The sequence below is a fragment of the Channa argus genome, chromosome 24 (genome assembly GCF_033026475.1).
Source record: "Channa argus isolate prfri chromosome 24, Channa argus male v1.0, whole genome shotgun sequence".
Classification (NCBI taxonomy): Eukaryota; Metazoa; Chordata; class Actinopteri; order Anabantiformes; family Channidae; genus Channa; species Channa argus.
In genome coordinates, this window is record NC_090220.1 from 208861 (window position 1) to 230335 (window position 21475).

General features: G+C 39.8%; 1 protein-coding gene across 1 annotated transcript in view; it reads left to right on the plus strand.

Moving 5' to 3' along the window:
* Positions 1-2163: 2163 nt before the first annotated feature.
* The window catches only part of zbtb20 (zinc finger and BTB domain containing 20), a 33274-nt gene continuing 13962 nt past the window's right edge, over positions 2164-21475 (plus strand). Inside the window, exons 1-3 of the mRNA XM_067494775.1 lie at positions 2164-2383; positions 18643-18787; positions 19897-21423. Of these exons, the coding sequence (XP_067350876.1) occupies positions 19917-21423 (1507 nt within the window). The 5' untranslated portion in view covers positions 2164-2383; positions 18643-18787; positions 19897-19916. The remainder of the gene's footprint in view (positions 2384-18642; positions 18788-19896; positions 21424-21475) is intronic.

The following is a 21475-nucleotide window of genomic DNA, read 5'->3' on the forward strand; positions in this document are numbered from 1 at the left end:
TCTTTCCAACCAGTAGTCAGGTCTGCACTTCAGACTTGAATAGGTCCGTAACTGTTGTGTTGTTAAGGCCCTTTCCTAACCAATACTACAAATAGTTAATTTAGCTATTGTAACAATGGGACATTATAGCACAAATCCAGGCTGCTCCTCAGCAAAGGCCTTGTAAACCAAAAGGGTTTGGCCTTTTCTTGCAAATTCCAGTTACCATTTATTATTTTTGGAAGCCAGAATATGAAATTGTATCCTAATTTACGTAGCTTTTTTCCATTGCACTGTAATTTTAAAGGCATCTGCTTCTATTCATTAAATAACCGTTGTTTTTTTAATAATCTGTTGATCATTTTATTTGCTTATATAAATTTGCATATTTTTCCAACATAATGTAGTTGCAACAACATGCTGCCATAAAGGTAAGTCTCGTACAACATGAAAAGCAGGTCCACCACTAAAACAAAATGTTCTCCATGTTGAATCCTCGCTGCACATGTTACCGGCTGAGCCTTGTTCATCAAGCCAAGTATGTTCCGGGAAGGCGTGTGCCACACGGATCTGCCGCTTCAGTGTGGTGGTTTAGGATCTTAAAGTAACATTATTTTAAATGACTATTTAAGCAAGTTTGCAACGTGTCTCTTTGTCGGATTTCACACCAACGCACTAAGGCCGGTAGTTGTGTTCCTGGTTAATGTAGGTCAAAGCAGTGACGGAAGGGTGTCCTCCGTTGAACCCGCCGTATTAATCCACACCACAGTCCTGCAGATGGCGCGCACAGTCCAGCGTGTGCCCCGGCTGCTCACCACGGTGCTCACACAACAATATCCGGACGGAGCCTACCCAGCTTGAGAGATGGCGGTTGTCTGAGGCGACACCTCTGTGTCCCCTGTAGCCTACAGCTGGAGGGCTGTGAAAGCAAAGTTCAAGAGTGCAGCTTTTCAAGCGCAGAAGTTTCTCGCCGTTTACGTGCAGCGGCTCAGGAGGCGAGACTGTTTATCAAACGAGCTGATCGAGCGTAACCTTAGTTGACCTCTTTGTCGGCGTCTCAAGAAGCAGGGCTGCTTACACTGAACACGCTCTCTCCTGTGCACAACACACTGTTCGCATACATGAATAATTTATTTAAAGTATATATTAGACACTATCCTGGCATGGTTCATTATTCTGATCTGAACTACAGAAAAGCGTGTGCGCACACACGCACACCTGTCACTGTCTAGACAGGGAGGGGGCATAAAGGCGGAGGGTGCGGGGGGGATCCCACATGACCCATTACTGCTTTCTTCTATGCCAGCTAGAATATATCTCAAGGCGTTGGATAATGACAAAAAAAAAAAAATCAACAACAAGAGGAAAAAGAAGTCCCTCTACCTAATCTGATTGGCCGGCTGAACCGACACCGATTTTTTTTTCCTGTTCGCTAAGTCGAGGTCAGCTCGGGACGTTAAAAAATAAATAAATGAGAAAATAGAAATGCGTAGAAAGTAGAAGACACGGCAGACAATCTAGCTTGTTGGTGTCTGCGGTGACTGACGGCGCCGCTGTCCAATCGGAGGCCGCGGCGCAGCTGGCTCACTGTACTGGCAGAGGCGGCGTCCAATGCAAAGTTCAGACGCATGATGGACACATAACTGACAATTCCCCGGTCTTTCTCTCCCCCCCCACTACTCGAGCCACACAGGGAGAGATTTGAGAGTTCATTCACATTTGTGATCGCTGATATTTTGAACAGTAGGCGTATAGGGCCATGAAGCAATACAAATATCTAAATTAAATTAAGAGGGTTGTATTTATGGGTTGTATTTATGCTCTTTGCAACAACATATTTACCCCCCTCCCCTCCTCCCCAATGCTTTATCGTGCAGGTTCTGTCCCGCTCTATGATTTACATGTCTAAAATTGCTGCGTTGCTACTCAGGCAGGGAAAATCTTAAACACCTCGAGTAGGAGGAACACTACTACTACAACTACTACTACTATAACTCCCACCACTTCCAGAGAGCCATAATGGAGCCGGTTTCACCGTCCCACTGTGCTCCCAGCGATTGGGGCACAATAATGTTGACGGATTTCTGATCCAACCCAAGACAGCGCACTGTTCTTCCAATGGCAGCTTTAAGTGAAAAGGCGTGCCTGCCTGCCCCCCACCCCCACCACCACCACCCCTCAAAGTACTCGATGTATAGTTAAAAAATGGGAGGGCACACTTGAACCGAGCTGCTCTATGAAGGTAGGCTGCAGCGTGTGTTTATTGATGAGATGAAAAGAAGATGGAAGTGAGAAATGAAACAAAGTAAAGGAACATATTAAAAACTATATGCGCTTCGTCGGGGAAACCAAGGGGAGCCGTGGAAACGCTGTCGCCACTTTTTGAACGTGCTTCGAAGTGCAGGTAAGCAATTGCGAAAAGTAGGAAAAGGGATGGGTCTTTACAATATCTATAACGCTGTAATTAAAGGCGAGAAAAGGGAGCACTTTCAAGTGGAAGAGACTCAAACATGCTCGAAGACTTCAGGGTGAAATGCACGAAATACCTCTTGGACTTCCATGTAGTTGTGGCTGGCTTTAGGAACCAAATATTAAGCTCTACATATTCGGGAACTTCATTCTTCAGCTGATCCCCGACATATAATAAACGTGACGCCAGTGCACGAAACGAAATGAAACGAGTCCCTCATGTTAGGGGGCTCAGTTTAGTCCGCCAGGGGTTTTGTTGTCCATTTATATTCGACTACCAAAACGCGCTGCCCTGGCATGACGCAAGTTTCCCATCTGTCATTATTCTCAACATGCCCCTTTACCTTTAGCAGTTTACTTTCGGATTTGACTGGTCAAACTGTGTTCGCGGGTCTGCTTCTCTCAATCAGAGGGAGCCTCAGCGATGCTCGGAGGCTGCTCGCTCACATTTTACACACTATGAGCCCGGAACAACTGTGGCAGCCGACGTGCGCATTTTGGCTTTTAGGTCAGTTATCTGAATCGGAGGAAACCCGTTTCCTTATTGCAATCAACCAACAGAACACACTCTCGTAAGACGTAGATCTCAAAAATACATCTAGGTTTGTTGAACTTGCCGGAAATATGGTTTCGATGTCCAAAAAGGCATTAGCAGCGGCTCAGACAGATGTCTAGCCTACATTTTTTATGAATTAATATCAATACGGTGTGGCATTTATGAGATGGGGTTACAACAAGATGTGCTCAGCAGGCGCTGGGAGCCTAACATTGTGTGCGAAGGTAAAACAACACTGCAGGTCCAGTTTCTGAGAAAAATCAGAACTAGATCCAGTGGGACTCTGGGCTGGATTTTGGTGCCATGTTTCTCCAAAATGAACGATCGCTGTAACTGTCGCAAAGACGCTTTTTACTCATAGCCCACAGTAAGTAAAATGTTTACGATAAGAGGATGTTTTGGCGTTGGGTGGCCTGGATATGGGAGCATGCTCCGGTGTCATTAAAGTTGCACTGGACGCTTCCTGCGTGCTTTTTGAGACATTTTTGTTGCACAAGATTCGTGGGCAATTCGCGGTTGGTTTGCTGTTGTTCATCAGATCCCAGCACAAATGCACTTCACCTCTTGAATAAAGTTAAAATGTGAGGAGGATATATATTTAGTGTTGGCGCAATGGAAATAAATAGGGCAATGACTCTCCAGAATTCACTAAAGGATTTGAGCCGGAGCAACATGTCAGTCGTGTTCTTTACGACACAGTTTATCCGTGTGTGTGTGTGTGTGTGTGTGAGAGAGAGAGTGGGACTGAGAAGACGACAGGGAGCGTGCGCGCATGTGTGCGTGGCAAATAGATGATGTCCCAAAGCCTTGTCAGATAGAGTCCACAGCATGTTCTTGTGTCTATTGGAAGCGCCACCGATAGTTTCTACAGTTGCTACTCCACTTTCCGCGGCTCATTAATAGGCACCGGCGTGTGTAGGGTCCAGAAGTTGTGCGCAGGTATAGAGCTTTGCGTCAACACATTAGTCATGCCAGAGGTTTGTTCCGGTGTGGTCATTCACACGGCTTTTCCCTCAGAAGACGCTAGTGGCCACAAGCAAGCACCCCGGTCCCGGGTTTGACACAGGGAAGGGTTTCTTCTATCGCAAATACGGTCTGTGGATATGCACCTGTGTGTTAGTGTGTGTGTGTAGGTTCTTTTACCACATAAATGTTCGTCCAAACCTTTTCACGTTTGATGGGATTACTTCCTTCATTTAGAATATGTTTTCACATTCACAACGTAAAATAAGCTGCAGTCCTATAGGCTCGGTTATGTAATTGATGGCTGCACTGGATCATCTGTTTTCTGAATGGACACACTTGGAGAACACAAAGCTGAGCGTGCAGCCCCGTGTAGCAAAAATGCAAAAATTCACTGTAAGATTTCAGCTGGGCATACTTATAAATCTGTCCCGTGCAACATATTTCAACATATTGATTGACAGCTGCACGTGGGCGAGGAAAGTAAGAATTCTATTGTGACAAAGTGTACACTGCATTGAATCCCCTTCATCTGAAAAGAAACCCCACATAAAACACATGCATTTTTGGAAATTTTATTGTTTAAACAATTTGAGAGTACTTGTCTTGTGTGTGAGTGAGCTCTCACCTCGGCTTGATGTCAAAAACGCTTATTCTTTCCACACAGAGGTGTACAGTAGCAACTGAAAGAGCCAAAGCCGTTATGTGCCTTGGATGTGTTTGTAGTATCAGGTGGCCAGTTTCATCCCACTGAAGTCACTAATGAGTATTTATATGTATATATTCCACATGCACATAAATATTCAATGTTTCAGCCATCGCCATTTGCCTTCTTTCTGTGTCACGGTTAAAACCCACCCATGACTAATGAATATTTAAGGCCATGTCTGAATACCAAGGAAACTCATTACTATATGAAGGAGACCCAGCAGATAAAGTGTACACCTACTCAAGTCAAACCAAGGGGGGAGAGAGGTGTCCAGCTAATCTGCAATCAATCACAATTTTCTTTTGGCTTCACCGTCCTTCTCTCATCTTTTGTGGCTTGTCACCCTCTCTCTACATTCAGCTATTTGTTACTGACCAACAAACTGATATAACGTATTTATAATATTCAGTTTTAAAATGCTTTTGAACTGATTCTTCTGCTCTTTTGCACATTTTTCCCACCTGATAATTTGGGTTTAGTCAATTGAAAATGTTTTACCAAGCTGTACTAACATATTAAATGATTCTTTGGAAGGGACATGTACTTACTGTACATGCACACAGATGGTAAGTCAGTATTCCAAAATTTTTTTTAAGTGCAGGCACTAAAAGGCACTGCTGCCCAAATACACAAGCTAGAGACCTTTTTGTGAAGCCTCCGCAATGCCACATTTCTGGTTGTTGTTATTCCCACAATATTCGGGCATCTTGACCAGTCTGTTACCAGGTAATCCTGGTGGCTTATAACTTACATAATTCAATTTATAAATATATATATCCATGATGTGGTTTCAGTAAAACCCTTATAAAAAGAGTATTTAGGCTTATGTAGTTTATTGGACAAGATGCAATGGAAAGGACAGGAGAGGTGGGAGAGAACACATTTTATTGATCATGAGTGGAATTCACTTCAGTCCACTGAATCATGCAGTGCTGTGTATTTTGCCCTGCATGTGTGTAAAATTATATTTTACTCTAACATATAATATAAATTCAGAAGGTGTACATATGGTGGCAAATGTAAGCATGCATTGACATTATAATAATACAAATTTTATAAATTCTTGCAGCACCAGCGGACCTTTACACTTTGATTTTGTCATTTATAATTCCAAGAAGGCTTTTTTAGTATAGTATGAAAGAAGTATACACTTGAGTCCACCCTGGCACTTTGTCTACCCCAGTTGAACATATTTGGCAGCCATTTTGGGAATGCAGTAGAGATCCATCGATATAACGAGCCACTTTGTGGATTGCATCCAGAATGTCACAGTGCTTGTTAACTGTTTGGCCTTTTTGTCTCAGACCGTGTTTATTTCCCCCACCCCCTCCCCCATTCTCTCTCTTTTTTTTTTTTTTTTGGTTACTATATACTACTTGTTGGAAGAATATTTCTCCATGGAGCTAAACCCATCTTTGATGTAATTGCCAACTGTTTTCATATGCACATCACTCTGTCTTTTAATTAAGCACAGAATTTTCTTTAATAGAGTTTTAGCTCAAAGATTAGGTTTTGTTGAGGAAGAATGCATGAAGTTTCTCACCTGATGTTTGTTACAAAGAGTGTTGTTTTACAGAAAAAGCAGCTTTAAAACTGCACTTGAGTCCCCAGTTACCATGGCAACCCAAAAACCCTCATACCTTGTAAATTTTTAGAAAAAAGTCTAAAGTAATTTTATATTAAACATGTCCTCCCTATTTATTTCTGTGATATTTCTTGTTTATTAATATATTCCAATTAGTCACCAGCTAACTCTACCTTGGTGAATTGTTAGCACACACAAATAATTTTTTAAACTAGAAATTATTGGCAGGCTAGCTGCCTCCTGGCTTGGATCCTTCTACCCACAGAGCACCTTTTTCACACATAACATGCTTCTCTTCACATTTTATCATTATTTTTTTAATCTTGAAAATACTAAAAACACAATCGCAAAACCTATTGAGAACCTGTACAGGCTGCTTTTGTACTTGAAGCGCCAATTTCCTTCATTGCTGTATTATTTAAATGCAGTTGGTGAGTTATAGTGAGTTCATTACAGCTGAAAGGTCAGGATGTAAAATACTATGCCTTGCTTAAAGAGAAGAAAATAAATATTGTTATAAAGGTATGATATAGGTTTTCAAATTGCAGGCATTTTATTGATATACTAATCATTGATAATACTTGAAGACTTTCGTGACAGACTAGATTGGCTCAATTTGTTAATTCATAGGGCAGGGATTGTTTAAATACTTAATCTTTCTCTATACTGGTAGGTACAGTCTAAAAGAATGAATATGACTTTATTCAAAACCAGATGACTATCAGAGCACACAGCATGTAGAAAATTGACAAAAAAACTTTAAGGCATTCAGTTTTCAAAGGACTTTTGTTTTGGAATCTTCCCTCCCTCACAGGAATGCATAATGAAAGCACACATTGACAGTGAACAAGTATTAGCCAACGTGCCATGGTGTTGTCAGAAAGCTTTGGGTTGGGTATAAACTTTATTAAATGCATTTTACATCCACATTTAAATGGTTTATGGTAAATGCAACATAATGTCCAACATTTCCAAAACATATAGACATATAAGGGAACATCTCACATGCCCAAATACACTTGGCACATCAGAATCAACTGTCATTTAAAGTAGGATAATTCTAAAATTCCTTTTGTCATTTAAAGTAAAATCTGTTATTTAATTTTTTTTCCAACGCCTATCTAAATCTGTTCTTGTTTGTTTGTTCAGCTTTATTAATTAGTTATTATCCACTTCGAATTAATGTTTAGCTTAGTTGTATTTTTATAGGGGGACTGGGTTTGTTCGTTTCAGATTAGTTTTAGTTATTCAAGTCATTGTTTTTTAATTTAAAAATGAAAATATAATATAAATATTTAGATTTTTCAACATGTGTAGTGTGACATGACTAGTCTACATCATGTTCTTCAAATCAAACACGAGCACTAGTACACACTTTATCTGACAACCAAATAAAAAAGAAATGGCAAGACTTTGAAAGAAAAATCTGCCCATTACTAACACCCACTGAACCATGTTTCCACTCTGATTTTTAAATGTCTTATTAAATTAATATAGATCTACCTGTTTTGTCACAGCACAGAGGTCCTAGACGTTTGTCTTCATTCCGATGGCCTTTTCTTGTTCTTTTTGAAGAACACTCATTATTTCTATGATGTTGTGGCTCTATCCCCCCACTCCCTCGATGGCAAATGCCCACTCACTCAAATTATTTATTTTACAAATGTTCGATAAACAGGGGCACACACCTCGCTAAGCGCCCTAAGGACTAACTTGGGACACTCAGCCTCCCTTGCTCTGCAGAACTGGACTGATGGTAGTACTTCAACTTTCATTTTTACCTAATTTTTGTTTTACGTGTCTGAAACTTTTTATGGTCAGGTCTATTAAGTTAGTAGTTTAGTTAGTTTTTCAACAAGGCATTTCTGATTTTTTTGTCTTTATAGTGGATTTAATTTAAATTGTGTTTTCAGTTAATAAATGTATTTTTCTTTTTTCTATTTCAGTTTTTCTTTCAAGTCAAGTTGTTTAACTGTAGTAAACTTGATGTATAGCACATACAGTACGAACAGTCCAGTTGTGGGTGTGACCATGTGTTTCCATTACCTTTGCTAAAATTGCTAACAGACTCTTGGTTCATGCTTATTTATATTGGCAATGCTGGTTTTAAGCTTTTCAATCAAAGGCATCTGTTTGTGCTATAAGAGCCAAATATCATGTAACAACTTGACCAGAAGTCATTGTACAACAAGTACTAAAGTTTAAAGATTTTGCAAGTAAAAGACAAAAACAAGCATTTAAATGTTATTTGTATTCTCTCCCTTTAAACACACACGCAGGCCCAGGCATTCGACTGATGTGAAAAATGTATCCTGGATTCTAATAGCGAAGTTGTATGTTTGCCAAGGTGCATGTGTGTCCTCAGTTCACCCTGTTGCCCATATGGTTTTCTACAAGTCATGGTGAGATCACCGCGTACTTTAAGGGGGGAGTATCTAAAGAAAGTGTAACAATTTTATGTTACAAAGAAAGTAACTGAGTCTTTAGTAACTTTTAAAAACGATTTTACAAATAATACGTGCTGTGAACTCTGCTTCTGTCTTGGCTTCTGGAAGACTTTTTAAGCCTCATGGCAGTAAACAACACTCACACCAGCTAAAATATTAAGATTGTGCATAGTCTTGCTCAAGGTACATTGGTATGCACTGTGAAATGGGTAAACTTTGGGGGAATTATTTACACAATAGCATTTGTGTTGTGGTTTCATACCAAGATGAAGATTGTTGTAATGTTGTATTTTCAAAATTTCAAGCTCTAATTTTTATTGAAGTCATTAGTTTTTGAATTACAGCTGCACTTAATTGCTGTTAGATTCTTTAAAAAAAGATTTTTCTTTTAAAATCTTTAGCTTAAGCCAGAAAATGAAAAACAGTTTCTGCTGTGATACATTGATACTTACATACACAAATTGATACATACATAATACATAGTTTATTGCCTTTAAATTGGCCTTGATAAAGACGGATTTCTAATTAGGTTATATAAAGACACTGGAATCATGATTAACTGCTTCAACAAATAGAAAAAAAGTCTTTTATATCCTTAGATACTTAAAGTTGGTTTACGGCAGTTGGGCCATGTGACAGAAGAAAAGCACGCGTAACCTGTTCAACAACAAACAAATGGTGAATCAAATCTTCAGTTTTATCTGTTGTTCGGCTCGTTTTAAAATATGTTTGACATTTATAAGTGATAAACAAAAAGAAAACAGACCATCAAGTATTACCTCCATTACATTTTCATCACAGATGCAGTCCATGTGTCCTGCACTATGAAATCTTTAGGTGGTTAGTACACCAGTGTATTCACTGTCATCTGTAACAGCAGTTGCACAGTTTTTTTTATTTTACTTTAGTAAGAAATTAGAATAAAAGACCTTGTGGCAGCTGCTGTGTAAACTAACAATACAGTAACTTTTAAATGTTTTTACTAGAAATATTCTCCAAAACTTTTCTCAATGTGGTTGGTGCTTTGTTAGCCTCTCGTGACCCACACTCATTGAACAGCACTAGCAGCAGTGTAGAGATATACACTTCTAACCAAATAGAGAATTTCAATTATTTCTGCTTGATTAGTAAGTTTTGGAGCATTTTCATTTATTGTAATTTCATAATGATGACTACCTGAAGCGCTGAGAGATCGTAGCAAACCAGCAGAGGGAGGGCTGGATGGAGCAGAATAGATTGGTCTCGGCTCTCATTCTGGCGACAACCTAAGTTTCACCTTCTAGCTTTATATTTTTAATTCTTCATTTTGTATAACTTAAAAGTTAACATGGTTAATATGCTTTTACAGCCCTGCAACTGGTTTGTGTTGCCACATTCATTCATGTGCTGATATTTCTTCATACTACTGTTCATGGTCACCCCAGCGTATCCCAGCGAGCATTTAGAAGAAGTTACCACCCTTGGATGGTCACTGGGCTTACACACAGACAAACAAGAGAAATATTCTCAGAGGAGCTAGTCATTAAAGGTTTGCTGCTGTATTTACTTAACCGCAAATACTGCATTGCACAAAGATGAAAAAAAAAACCCAAAGAAAAAAGCATGTAAACTTTCCTTACGTCTCAGTCTACCTATGACATTACATCTGACTTACATGCTACACACATATGACAGAATCTGCTGAAAAAATACTCATGGGCATGTGGAATGATTTTTATAGTAATGTCTTTAGAAACAGCAGATGAGCTTATATCAAACTATAGGGCTTATGGGTTGCAGATTGTTGCAATCAAAGATACAAACTTTACTACATTCAAACAGGACACACCAACCAACAATTCATGTGCAATAGGAAGGCCAAAAGGCCAGATAATGATCTTAGATAGACAGGATGGGTGGTCATGTTATCTCTGTGAGGTGACTTTGCTTTTTGTACAAAAAAAGATCAGAGAACCTACATTACACCAGAATTTAGCAATCATTATAGGAAGTGTAGTGATGGGGAATAGTCAAATAGCTTGCATTGTTTGTGGTGAGACATTGCATAGCAGTTAGCTAGGTAGGGTAATTTCCAACCAACTGGGCTTTAACATTTATCAAACATAACTTTGTGAAGTTAATTTTTGGATAGAGAGAGCACAAAGTATTTAAATTTTACTGATTGTCCATTGAAAAATATTTTCTGTGGTGGGAGTACAATGGAGATCAAAAACAAAATTAATTCCTCTCCAAAAATGTACACATTGCACCTTTAGTGGCTAATCTACCAAAAAGTAAAATCAATAAAGAAAGAATCGTCAATAGGTTGATTAAGGCAGAACCCAAAAGCATCGCTTTATAAAGATAATATATCTTTTAGTTATTTTAAGAAAAACATAAACTTTGATCAGTGACAATATGCGGTTATCCATACCCAACCTAAAATAGCTTGATAATAAAAAGGAGAACAACCTTTCTGCAAAATTTACGGCAGAACATGACAAAGGCCAGTGGAGGCCTCAACACAAAAGATATTTACCACAGAAAGTCATTTTAAAAATGTGTAAATGAAAATTCTGTACAGCTTTTTGTGCATTTATTATAGAAAATGAAAAACATGCACACATTGAATAAATTGTACACCAATCCCAGGGTTCAGGTTCCATATTGAAGTGTTCTTGAGCAAGTCACTGAACCCCAACTTAGTTGCTCCTGGTTATAGCAGCTCCCTCATCAGTGTGTGAGTGTGTGTGTGTCAGTGTGAGTGAGAATGGGGGAATGAGAAGCAGTGTATAGCACTTAGGGTACCAGTAAGGTAGAACAGTGCTCTATAAGTGCAGACCATTTACCATTTGTAACTTAAGCACTAACCTGTATCACTAATTGTCAGCAGGGATAAAGTAGCCAACTAGGAAATGCACAGGTTTCTTCCAAAGGTGTGTTTACAGTATTTCTTTAAAATATGTGTTTACGGTATTATTTTGTATACTGTTATTCTTTGGATATACAGTATCTTGTAGTGTTGCAAAATGGCTGTGACTTTTATAAAATCCTTGTATGTTTTATTGACCTGTAATTGAAACTCTGCTTTAATTGAACTTAACCGCACGTTGAATGGGCTTCAATCAGCTCCAATTTATAAGCAATATCTAGTCTTCTTTTTGAGGTTGCATGTTTTTTATTTTTATTAGAATATTATTGACAGTATACTAAAAGTGGGGGTTTTGGCACTTCTCTCATTTCTTGTGTAATTTTGTAGCTGGCTTGCTTAACAGGTTTGACTTGCAACACAGAATAGTATGGATAAAGTTTCCTAATGTAGTTAGATCGCACCCCCTCCCCGCTGGATTAGCAGAAAACATTACCTTTGTGCCAGTTCCAGACCGTTGTGTTCCTCCGGTGTGTTTCAGTCATTATATCTCCTTGCACGGCTAAGCTGGTGATTAGTGGACCAGGGATGTCAGCACTTGGTGAAATTGTGTATAGGGCAGTCGTGTTCGACTGTGTTTCAGTGTGTCAGCAATACACTTTTAGATGGGTCATATGTCAGATGAGCTGATGAGACATATATAATATGTATTTACTACACAACAGCTTGCCAAACTATAAATACACAAAAAAGTGCCAACATCCATAAAGCTCAAAATAAGAACTAAATATTTTAAGTCATCTGGTTTTAATATCTTGTTCACACAAGGAGCCAAATCTATATAGAAGACACACAAATGTTATTCAGAGTTTACCTGAATAATGCCTCAGTTTTATCTCAGCCTGATGGCATGTGCATTGTTGTTGCTGTTGCTACAGGCTTAAGAAATATGTTAAATCATTAATCCTTATTGCAAAGTCCATTTTCACTGTTTCCTTTGCTTCTGTATTGTTAACATTCAGTGTGTTAACAATTGCAGCATGTCGTTTTGGTAGACTGGTAAAACCTTTCAAAAAGCACATATTGAACTTGCCAGATTCTAGGAGAGAAGCTAGATTTCTGACCCCTGACGCACAGAGCAGGTAAATGCAGGGTTGTGCTGAACTACTTAAAGTTCCCATCTGTGAAAGTTCAGCTCTATGCTGGACCACCTCTGCACTGGCTCGTGCACCCTTGTGCAGCTGCTGATGAAACACAGAACTGTGGAGACTGCCAACAATCACACTCACAAATGGTGAAATAATGAAGTAAATTCAGTGATGGTGGTTTAAACTGTCTTTATTTAGTAATTGACATGCTTAGATTGTAGGTTCAGTTTATAGACAAACACACATGGCATGACCAGCCATAGTGTAATAATAATATAAACTCTTATGTTGGAATTTGATTTGGATTTTGATCTTCATCACCTGTGTAACACATACATGACCACAAGTATCATCACCTCATATGTGTTTTTCAACTATTTAAGACACTTTGCTGCCCACCACATATGTATATGTGGGTGTGAGAACCCTTTTACTTTGGCGCCTTTTTTTCCGTTTCCTGAACTCGGATATTGTACATGTGAGATTGTGGCTCCATTCTGTCTGCTCTCTGTTGTGACAAACAATGTATACACTTAACCTAACATATCCAGAGGCTGTGCTGTTCTCTACAGTGGATGCTCATTAGCAGAGGACCCACACTATCCTCTCATAATTCAGAACAAAGCATCTTTGTTCTGATTTATCTCTCAAGGACAGAAAGTCAGGAGACACTTGTGTTTCTATCAGAGATATAAAGGTGTTGCAGCCATATATACTACCAAGTCCACTTGTTGAGATCTTGCTTGCTCATATACCATCAAGGTGACCAGAGACACACAGGGTCTATGTTTGATATAAACAGCATTTTCTAATCACTTTTTACCATGATATGCTACTAATCGAGAGAGAAGTCCTATATGAGCATCTGTGTAGGTTCATGAATATCTCTGAATGGTTTGTGAGGTCCTTTTATAGAGAGGCAAAATGTCCTTGATGTGTGTAGTAGCTGTAGAGAGGTAGTTGCTGTGGACACTTGTGTCTAAATGATAACTCTTGAATTTAGCATTATCTGCTTTGGGGGTTAGAGGTGTTTTGGAGACTATCATATGAGTAGTCAGATGGTTTTTTTGGTCAAATGCTCATTAACAAAACCACAGCCATTCGCCAATTCTGAGCTGCTTCTTTGAAAGCGTCCTTTCTGTCACCAAAGCGAGATACTGTCTTTATTATTCTAATGGCCACAAGCCAACAGTGGCTGCCTGTAGGCTCTTTTGGGAAACTCCATTGAAATACAGTATGGAAAATAACTGACAGCACTAATTCATCAATGTTTGTGTGGATGCAGGCTGAAAAAAAGTAAATTAGAAGTCCCATCTGTAAATGGACAATGGATCTGCTATGGGTAACGGGTGGCAGTGGGTGGGTTTTTGACAGAAGATGACGAAGTTCAACAAGCTGTCCTGTCAAAAAAATACTTTAAACTGTCTTGTACTTGTGTAATGGTATTAGAGTGTTTATTGTTATTTGTTTGTGTGAGGAATTTGTTTGTAAGCCACACATCCAGTCACATTTTGAATGGCTTTCTGACTGAATGTTCTAACATATAAATCAGCTGTGCTATTTGAGACATTTTAGTGGCAGTGGAACTAAATGTGAACAGTTAAATTCAATTTAGAGTACTATATAAAGAGGCAGCAGCTCCAGTAAGTGTGTGATGCACAGAAATGCATGAACATAATACAGTTATTCAAGCAATCTCAGCTGAGCAGTGGTCATAACATTGTACTGGTACTCTGTAATTACTTCACAATGCTCTGACCAAGTAAGAGAGCATTCGCCAGAGAAAAAAAATGTGTTGTTGTGAATTAATGAAATGCTATTTTACAGTGTGTGCATATTCTTAAGCTGTCCCTGGTGGTCAGCTGAAAATCTAAGCAGTACAGTAGCTGTGAAGGAAGACTAACTGGTCCTGCATCTGTGCTGTAGGTGGAGAGCCAGTTCAAAGTTTAGGAAGTCGTTTCATATCGTTGTTTGTATAACGCTAAGCTCAGACCTAGTTTAAACTTGTTCAAATTATCATCAGGCATTTAGAAACATTTAAAAATGATTTCATTGGAAGATGTGATGTTTGAACCACACAATTTCATTAAAGGAAGAAAATGAAGTCAAGAGAACGAAAAAAATGTGTGAAAATCTTGGCTCAACTTGTCCACAGCCTACGTTGGCTTGTTGATGATTTTCAGTGACTGCTATAAAGGCAAATCAATTAAATCCTGAGACTGTGAGGTGTGTTTTGTTCTGCTTCTCCTTAAGTGTGTGTGATTTAGGTGCATTAGTTAACTTACTCGTTAATTGCTTCACAATGCTATAGACAAACACTCGAATGTAATAAAAGATGCGGCGCTCCAAATTACTCAGATTTAATCAGCCAGCCCTACATTATTGGCCAGAGCTGAACATTAACTTACGCAAAAAAAACAAGTTTAATTGTGCTGATCACAGGAACCTCAAACACAGTTGCATTAGCTGGGCTTTCATTTATTTACGTATGTTTTTCAGAGATATTTGATTGACTAGAGCAAGGTTTATTTGTTTTGTCAGAAGAGCGACTTGAACGCTCGGCATCTTTATCGAACACACCTTCAATTATCACTCGTCAGATCAACACCTCATCACCTGATTATTGCTTAAAATTCCCCAGTGTGTGCTCACTACAAATTTACATTGTGTACTGAATTACCATACTACCATACTATTAAAGTATGATTTCTGGTAGTTTATATGCTAATGCACTTGGACTAAATGGATGATTGAAATTAATAATTACAATGTTGGACAGTGATCGTTAAGCAGTAAAGATTTCAAACAAACGCGTAAATTATTATTAATTAGGTGTAACATATAACACTCTTGATAAGTGCATATCTGCATCAGATTCATTCTCTATACACATGCATGGACATGGGCTTTTCATAATGCCCTGTGGCCCCTTTTGTCTCTACATTTAAATGTTACCAAGGGCCTTGAATATATGCGTGTAGTGTGTTTTGTAAGCAGTACTTGCCATATTCAAGATGCATATTATTCACATGGCTGATACTGTTCCTTTCATAGGCACGCCTCTTATGTCCATTGTCAACCCCATCCCCCACCCTCACCATTTCACCCCTCCCTCCTCTCCCCTCGCCTTGATTAACTAATGTCCAATTTGATGCAGCGTATTTCATGAGCTCGTCACCCAATACAGGCAGATGATTAACCTGGAGTCTGGCTGGTGAAGTTGCAAACCTCATCTCGCTGTCTTAATTTTTTTTTTTTTTTTTTTTTTTTTTGCACCCCACTCCCCCACCCTTTCTCTACCCTTCCTCAGTCTTTGTTGTGGCAGTAGCAGCAGAGCATGCATTGCATTGGCGGCCTGAAGCATTGTGTCTGATTTCCAGCAGACAAACTGACCTCTGGGGATTTATTGACAGCAAACTCCACAGAGGCAGACACAGAGCTGGGAGCATGGAGGCAGCCAGGGAAGGGGTGGAGGGCGTTGGGGAAGGTTCGCAGGGAGAGAGAGAGAAGGAAGAGGAGGGGGCACAGACAGAGACAGACAGATGGAAGGAAAGACAGTAAGAGAGTTTTAATATGATGAAACAGGAAACAGGTATAGACACACAGAGAACCGATCGAATCCAGGGGCGTGATGGACACCCCGAATTTAGTTTTCACTTCACAAAATTTTTTTCCTTTTTTGGAGGAGGTTTAGGAAGTAAAAGAAAATGGCCGCCTCCTGCAAGGATCTAATTAATTTTGAAGGATCATCAGCCCCTTTAGTCCAAGGCAGGGTACAGGAGGGAGGGGAGGAGGGAGGGAGACAGACCCCTGGGCTGATTAGAATTCACTGCAGGTAGGCGCTGGCTGCTGCTCACCCACTGTGTCACGGCTAAAATGGAATCACTGTTGTGAGTGGCAGTCTGGGCAACTGAAGTCTGCTTCCCTTGGCCTGCTTCTTTGTTGCCAGCATTCACCTCACTTTACCCCTCAGGCAGGTGGATTTACATGTCTGGATGGGCAAGGGGAGCCAGGGAGGGAACATATATGTTTGCATTGTCTAACAAATAAAAAAAAAGGCCCATGGCGTCAGGATAGAGTCCCGTCTTAACCTAACCCCTACAAGCAGAAAAAAAGTCAAAAATTTGCTACTATAATTTATTCAAGCATTTTAGCTTATGCATTTGTTTGGTGGGTCAGTTTTATATTTTAATAACTGGGTTATGACAATGTTTACACCTACAGTAGGTTTATGATTTGGCATAGGTCCAGTTTTTAAGGTCTTAGAAGAATGCTTAGTTGGTTCCGGCTTATATAGAAGGCTGTTGTAAAAAAAAAGGCAGAGTTTATTTTAGGAAATTGTATGTTACTGCTTGAGAGAAATGGATTAAAGTTTAATTTTAGATGTAAGGGTTAAGTATTTTACTGTAAACTAAAATTTCTTTTCTGGCCAAGACAGAAGAACAAACAAGTGTGTGTGCTCGCATTTTAGTGCCAAAGAATGATCCATCTCAGTATCGAGTTATCACCCTCTGCTGCGAAACACGCTATTACTTGTCTATATCTAATCATCAGATTTGTTAGTCGACAGGAACATTTGAAGACAACAAGCACATGTCTCACTGTCCGCAGTACTTCTCAAACTAGGGCCTGTGGACACAAAGCAGCCTGTAAGCACAGATATTTTACTTATTACACTATAAGCCCTCCATTCAGGTTTTCCCCAGATTTTCTGTTCTAAACTAAAGATAATATCATAATATATATTTATATACATATCTGGCCATTTTGCAATCAATTTTTTAGTTTCATATGTATTTGTTATGTTGCAACAGGCTATGATCAAGAGATTGTGAAAAAAACTACACAGGCTTATTCATTAACTGTTATTTCAAACTGTAGATTTCAGCTTCAGTGTCTTAAATTGAAAGGTGTGTTCTCTGGAAGTGCTTAAGATTTGCAAAAGAATAATATGCGTCAAGATCAACGTGCAGGTCTGGTCAAATCCTAGCCTCATTCTGTTCATTCAGAAGCGCACTGTACTCACTGGCATTTTACAGAGATCACTTGATGTCCAGGTTGTAGCCAGCTATTAAACAGTTTTTACTCCATTTGCAAGAAATATTTATGAGTCACACTTGTAATTACGATCCAAACTCCAATAAATGAAAAATAATCATATCCTGTCATGCAGAGTAATTTCCATATAGTTTTTAAAAAGTTATCGGTTGAAATATTTGAAAGCTCTATGATCAGTGTCGGAATAATAAGTGAGAAATATTTTTTTAAGAAGGCCATTTTGTGTCAGTTCTGTGCATTTTCTGGCTCTAAATGATGATTGTTTTACATAATTATGTTTCTAACTTTGAGGTCAAACGTGTGTGCGGTGTAAAAAGTAGCTGTGTGAGGCTTTCACAGCATCACCAAATCATCTCATCACATGCCTAACGTTGTTGAATGCCTTTCTTGTGTTTTTCAATGAATGCCTTATGTGTTTAATATTTTTTCTTTTATTACAACTTCTCATATCCACTCTGTGTCTGTTTTGGACTGCATCTTTTTTCATTTAAGGGTTTGAAAATAAAAAATGACACGATACACACACTTTGTGTGGAGTGTGCCTGTAACCTTTTTTGCAGTGTTTCAACTGTATAAATTTATGAGGAATTGTGATGGTTTTTCTGTGGAAGGGTGTGGTTTTGTTGTCCAGCAGCTCAGATAACTGCTGTGGCTCCAGCACCAACATTATTCTCAATATTCATTTGTAATTGGTGTTCATGTGTACGCAGACACGTCCATTCGTCTAGCTTTGAAAACTCTTCACACATCTGTTGCAGTGCGTCGGTGGCAGATATTCCTGTTACTGTGGCTTCTTGTTCATTAGGGAGTGGCAGTATCGACGAGGCAGTATATGGCATTAAGATTTGTCTTTGTCTCCCCCCTCCCCAAACACTGACAGAGCAACACATGATTTGGACAGAGAGGACTGACAGCCTTGCCTAGAACCCGGCCTCTGATCAGCCATCTCCACCAGCAAACTGAAGCTTGACCCGCACTTCATCACCAGCCACACAAGCATCTTCGTAACAAAACGTCATCAGACTGTGAGTACAGGGCTGCTTCACATTTTTTATTTATTTTTTTCCCCCCTTTAAGTTAGAAATAACTCAAGCGGCAACAAGCCTCAATACTTTGTGCTAAAACTATTACACCTCTTTTCAGCTTCTACATTTTACATTTGAAAAAAAAAAAACACAATATCTGTTCTTTAATAGAGGTAGTAGTTATTTTTATATAAACATTCACTTCTCTTTGACACTATAAACCAAATAATTCTAAACAATTTGACATTGATTTCAAAATTTGTCCAACATAAAATGAACCTTTGTTTTAAAAGGGCAAATTTAAAGAAAATAACTTTTTTTTACTGCGATTTTATGTTTATATACAGGAAAAATCTAAGAAATTAACGTAACAGTGACAATAAGTCAGAATTTGCTTATTATTAGATTATTATTTTAAATGTAGCCTTTTTTTAGATTTTTAGTACTTTTTATATCTAACTCTGAAGAAAAGCATCTTAAGTTATCCTACACACTGATCAGCCGGGTCACATATAGTGTATTCCTAGGATAGTTAGAAAGCGCCATCACAGGGAACACATGGCTAACAAAAGAGGCCTGTTGTCATCTGAGCCCAGTGCACCACCTAATGGTGGTCAGAGGAATTTCAGAAAAACACACTGGCAGCAAAACTTGTAATGAATTAGCAACCATTTTAACTGTCTTTAAACATGGCAATGTGGATTTCAAAAGAGTGATTTAATGGACAAATAACGTTAAGTTGCTGAAATCTACTATTACTGTATCATCATTTTAGAAATCCTCTACTAAACATTCTTAAGATCACAATAATTCAATACCACTCATATTTTCATATAGGGCATATATTTTATATATTGTATTTACAACCTGTAAAAATGGTTCAGAAAGAGGCAATTTCCTCTCATTCAACAGGACATCTCTTCAGTGAAGCCTTTCCTCATAACTGTACATAGTGTATGTTTATTTCTCTGAATATAACAGGAATACTGTAAACAATCTATGGAAATATATTGCTGTTTTATGTGGGAGGAAATATATATATATATTTTAATTGTAGGAATAGTGGTGAGTCCAGTTTTTAAGTCAGGTGTGTTGCTTCCTACTTACAGGTGACATCAGTTGCAAGGGGATGACCGAGCGCATTCATAACATCAATCTTCACAACTTCAGCAATTCTGTACTTGAGACCCTCAATGAGCAGCGCAACCGTGGGCACTTCTGTGACGTGACTGTTCGGATCCATGGAAGTATGCTGCGAGCTCACCGGTGCGTGCTGGCTGCTGGAAGCCCTTTCTTTCAGGACAAGCTGCTTCTGGGCTACAGCGACATTGAGATCCCTTCTGTGGTCTCAGTGCAATCCATCCAAAAGCTGATTGACTTTATGTACAGTGGGATTCTGCGGGTATCTCAGTCAGAGGCCCTGCAGATTCTCACTGCTGCCAGCATCCTACAGATCAAGACCGTCATTGATGAGTGTACCCGCATTGTGTCCCAGAATGTAGGCCTGGCTGGGCCCGGGGGGTTCCCTATAATACCAGGAGACTCTGGTCAGGAAACACCTCGTGGCACGCCAGAGTCTGGCACCTCTGGGCCCAGCAGCGATGCAGAATCAGGTTATATGCAAGCAACATCACAGCAAAGCATGGATCGCGGATACACATCACTGTACTCCTACCCTGGTCTGTCTCTTCAGAATGGCACCCGTGAGCGCTCCCTTTACATGTCGGCTAATTACGATCCAAGTCTCAGCACTCAGAAGGACCAGCAGTCTCAAGACCCACCATGGATGAACCGCATCCAAGAGAGATCTCAGCAGGTCGACCGTTTCATCTCCACAGCAGAGTCCACTCACTGCCGCAAGCAACCCCGACCGGTACGCATACAGACAGGAGGGATGCACATAAAGCAGGAGGCTGAAGATGAGTACAGCTGCTACGACAATTTGGGGGACCTCCAAGATGACGCTGACCATACTGAAGGTGTAGAGAGTGAATCCAAGGTTGAAAGTTTTGACTCAGGGGTGAGCTCCTCCATCAGTACTGAGCCAGATGCAATGGAGCAGCAGCAGTACCTGACCACCTTTGCCCGAGAGGCTGGCGGGGAAGGGCCGCTTGGTGAAGGAGCTCCAGTGCAAATAGAGGTCAATGACTCCTCCCCAGAGCAAGTGCAAGAGACAGAGGATGGGGACACATCCCACAGCACTAGTGACAGTAGCATAATGCAGCCCCTGCCAAACTCAGTCATGTCCCAGTCCCTGCAAAGTGCCCCGCACTATATGCGTCAGGCAGAATCACACACCAGCAATCTGAGGATGCCGCTCACCGTGACCAGCAATTCCCAAGTGATGGGCACTGCTGGAAGCACCTTCCTGCCCGCACTCTTTCCTACACAGCCGTCTAGAGACAACAAGCCTTTCCTTTACCTTCCTGGCCAGCAGCAACCCCAGTTTGTGGCAGTGCCGCCCCCTGCAATGCCATCATTCCCGAACCCTATGTCGGTACAGCAATCGCCAGCTCAGCAGCAACAGGCTGCAGGTGGAATTGGTCAGGGGGAGAAGAAGCCCTATGAATGCACTCTCTGCAGTAAAACCTTTACTGCAAAACAGAACTACGTAAAACACATGTTTGTTCATACCGGTAAGTCAAAATGCCTTACATGTTGCAAAGACTGTGAGTTATTAAGTAATAT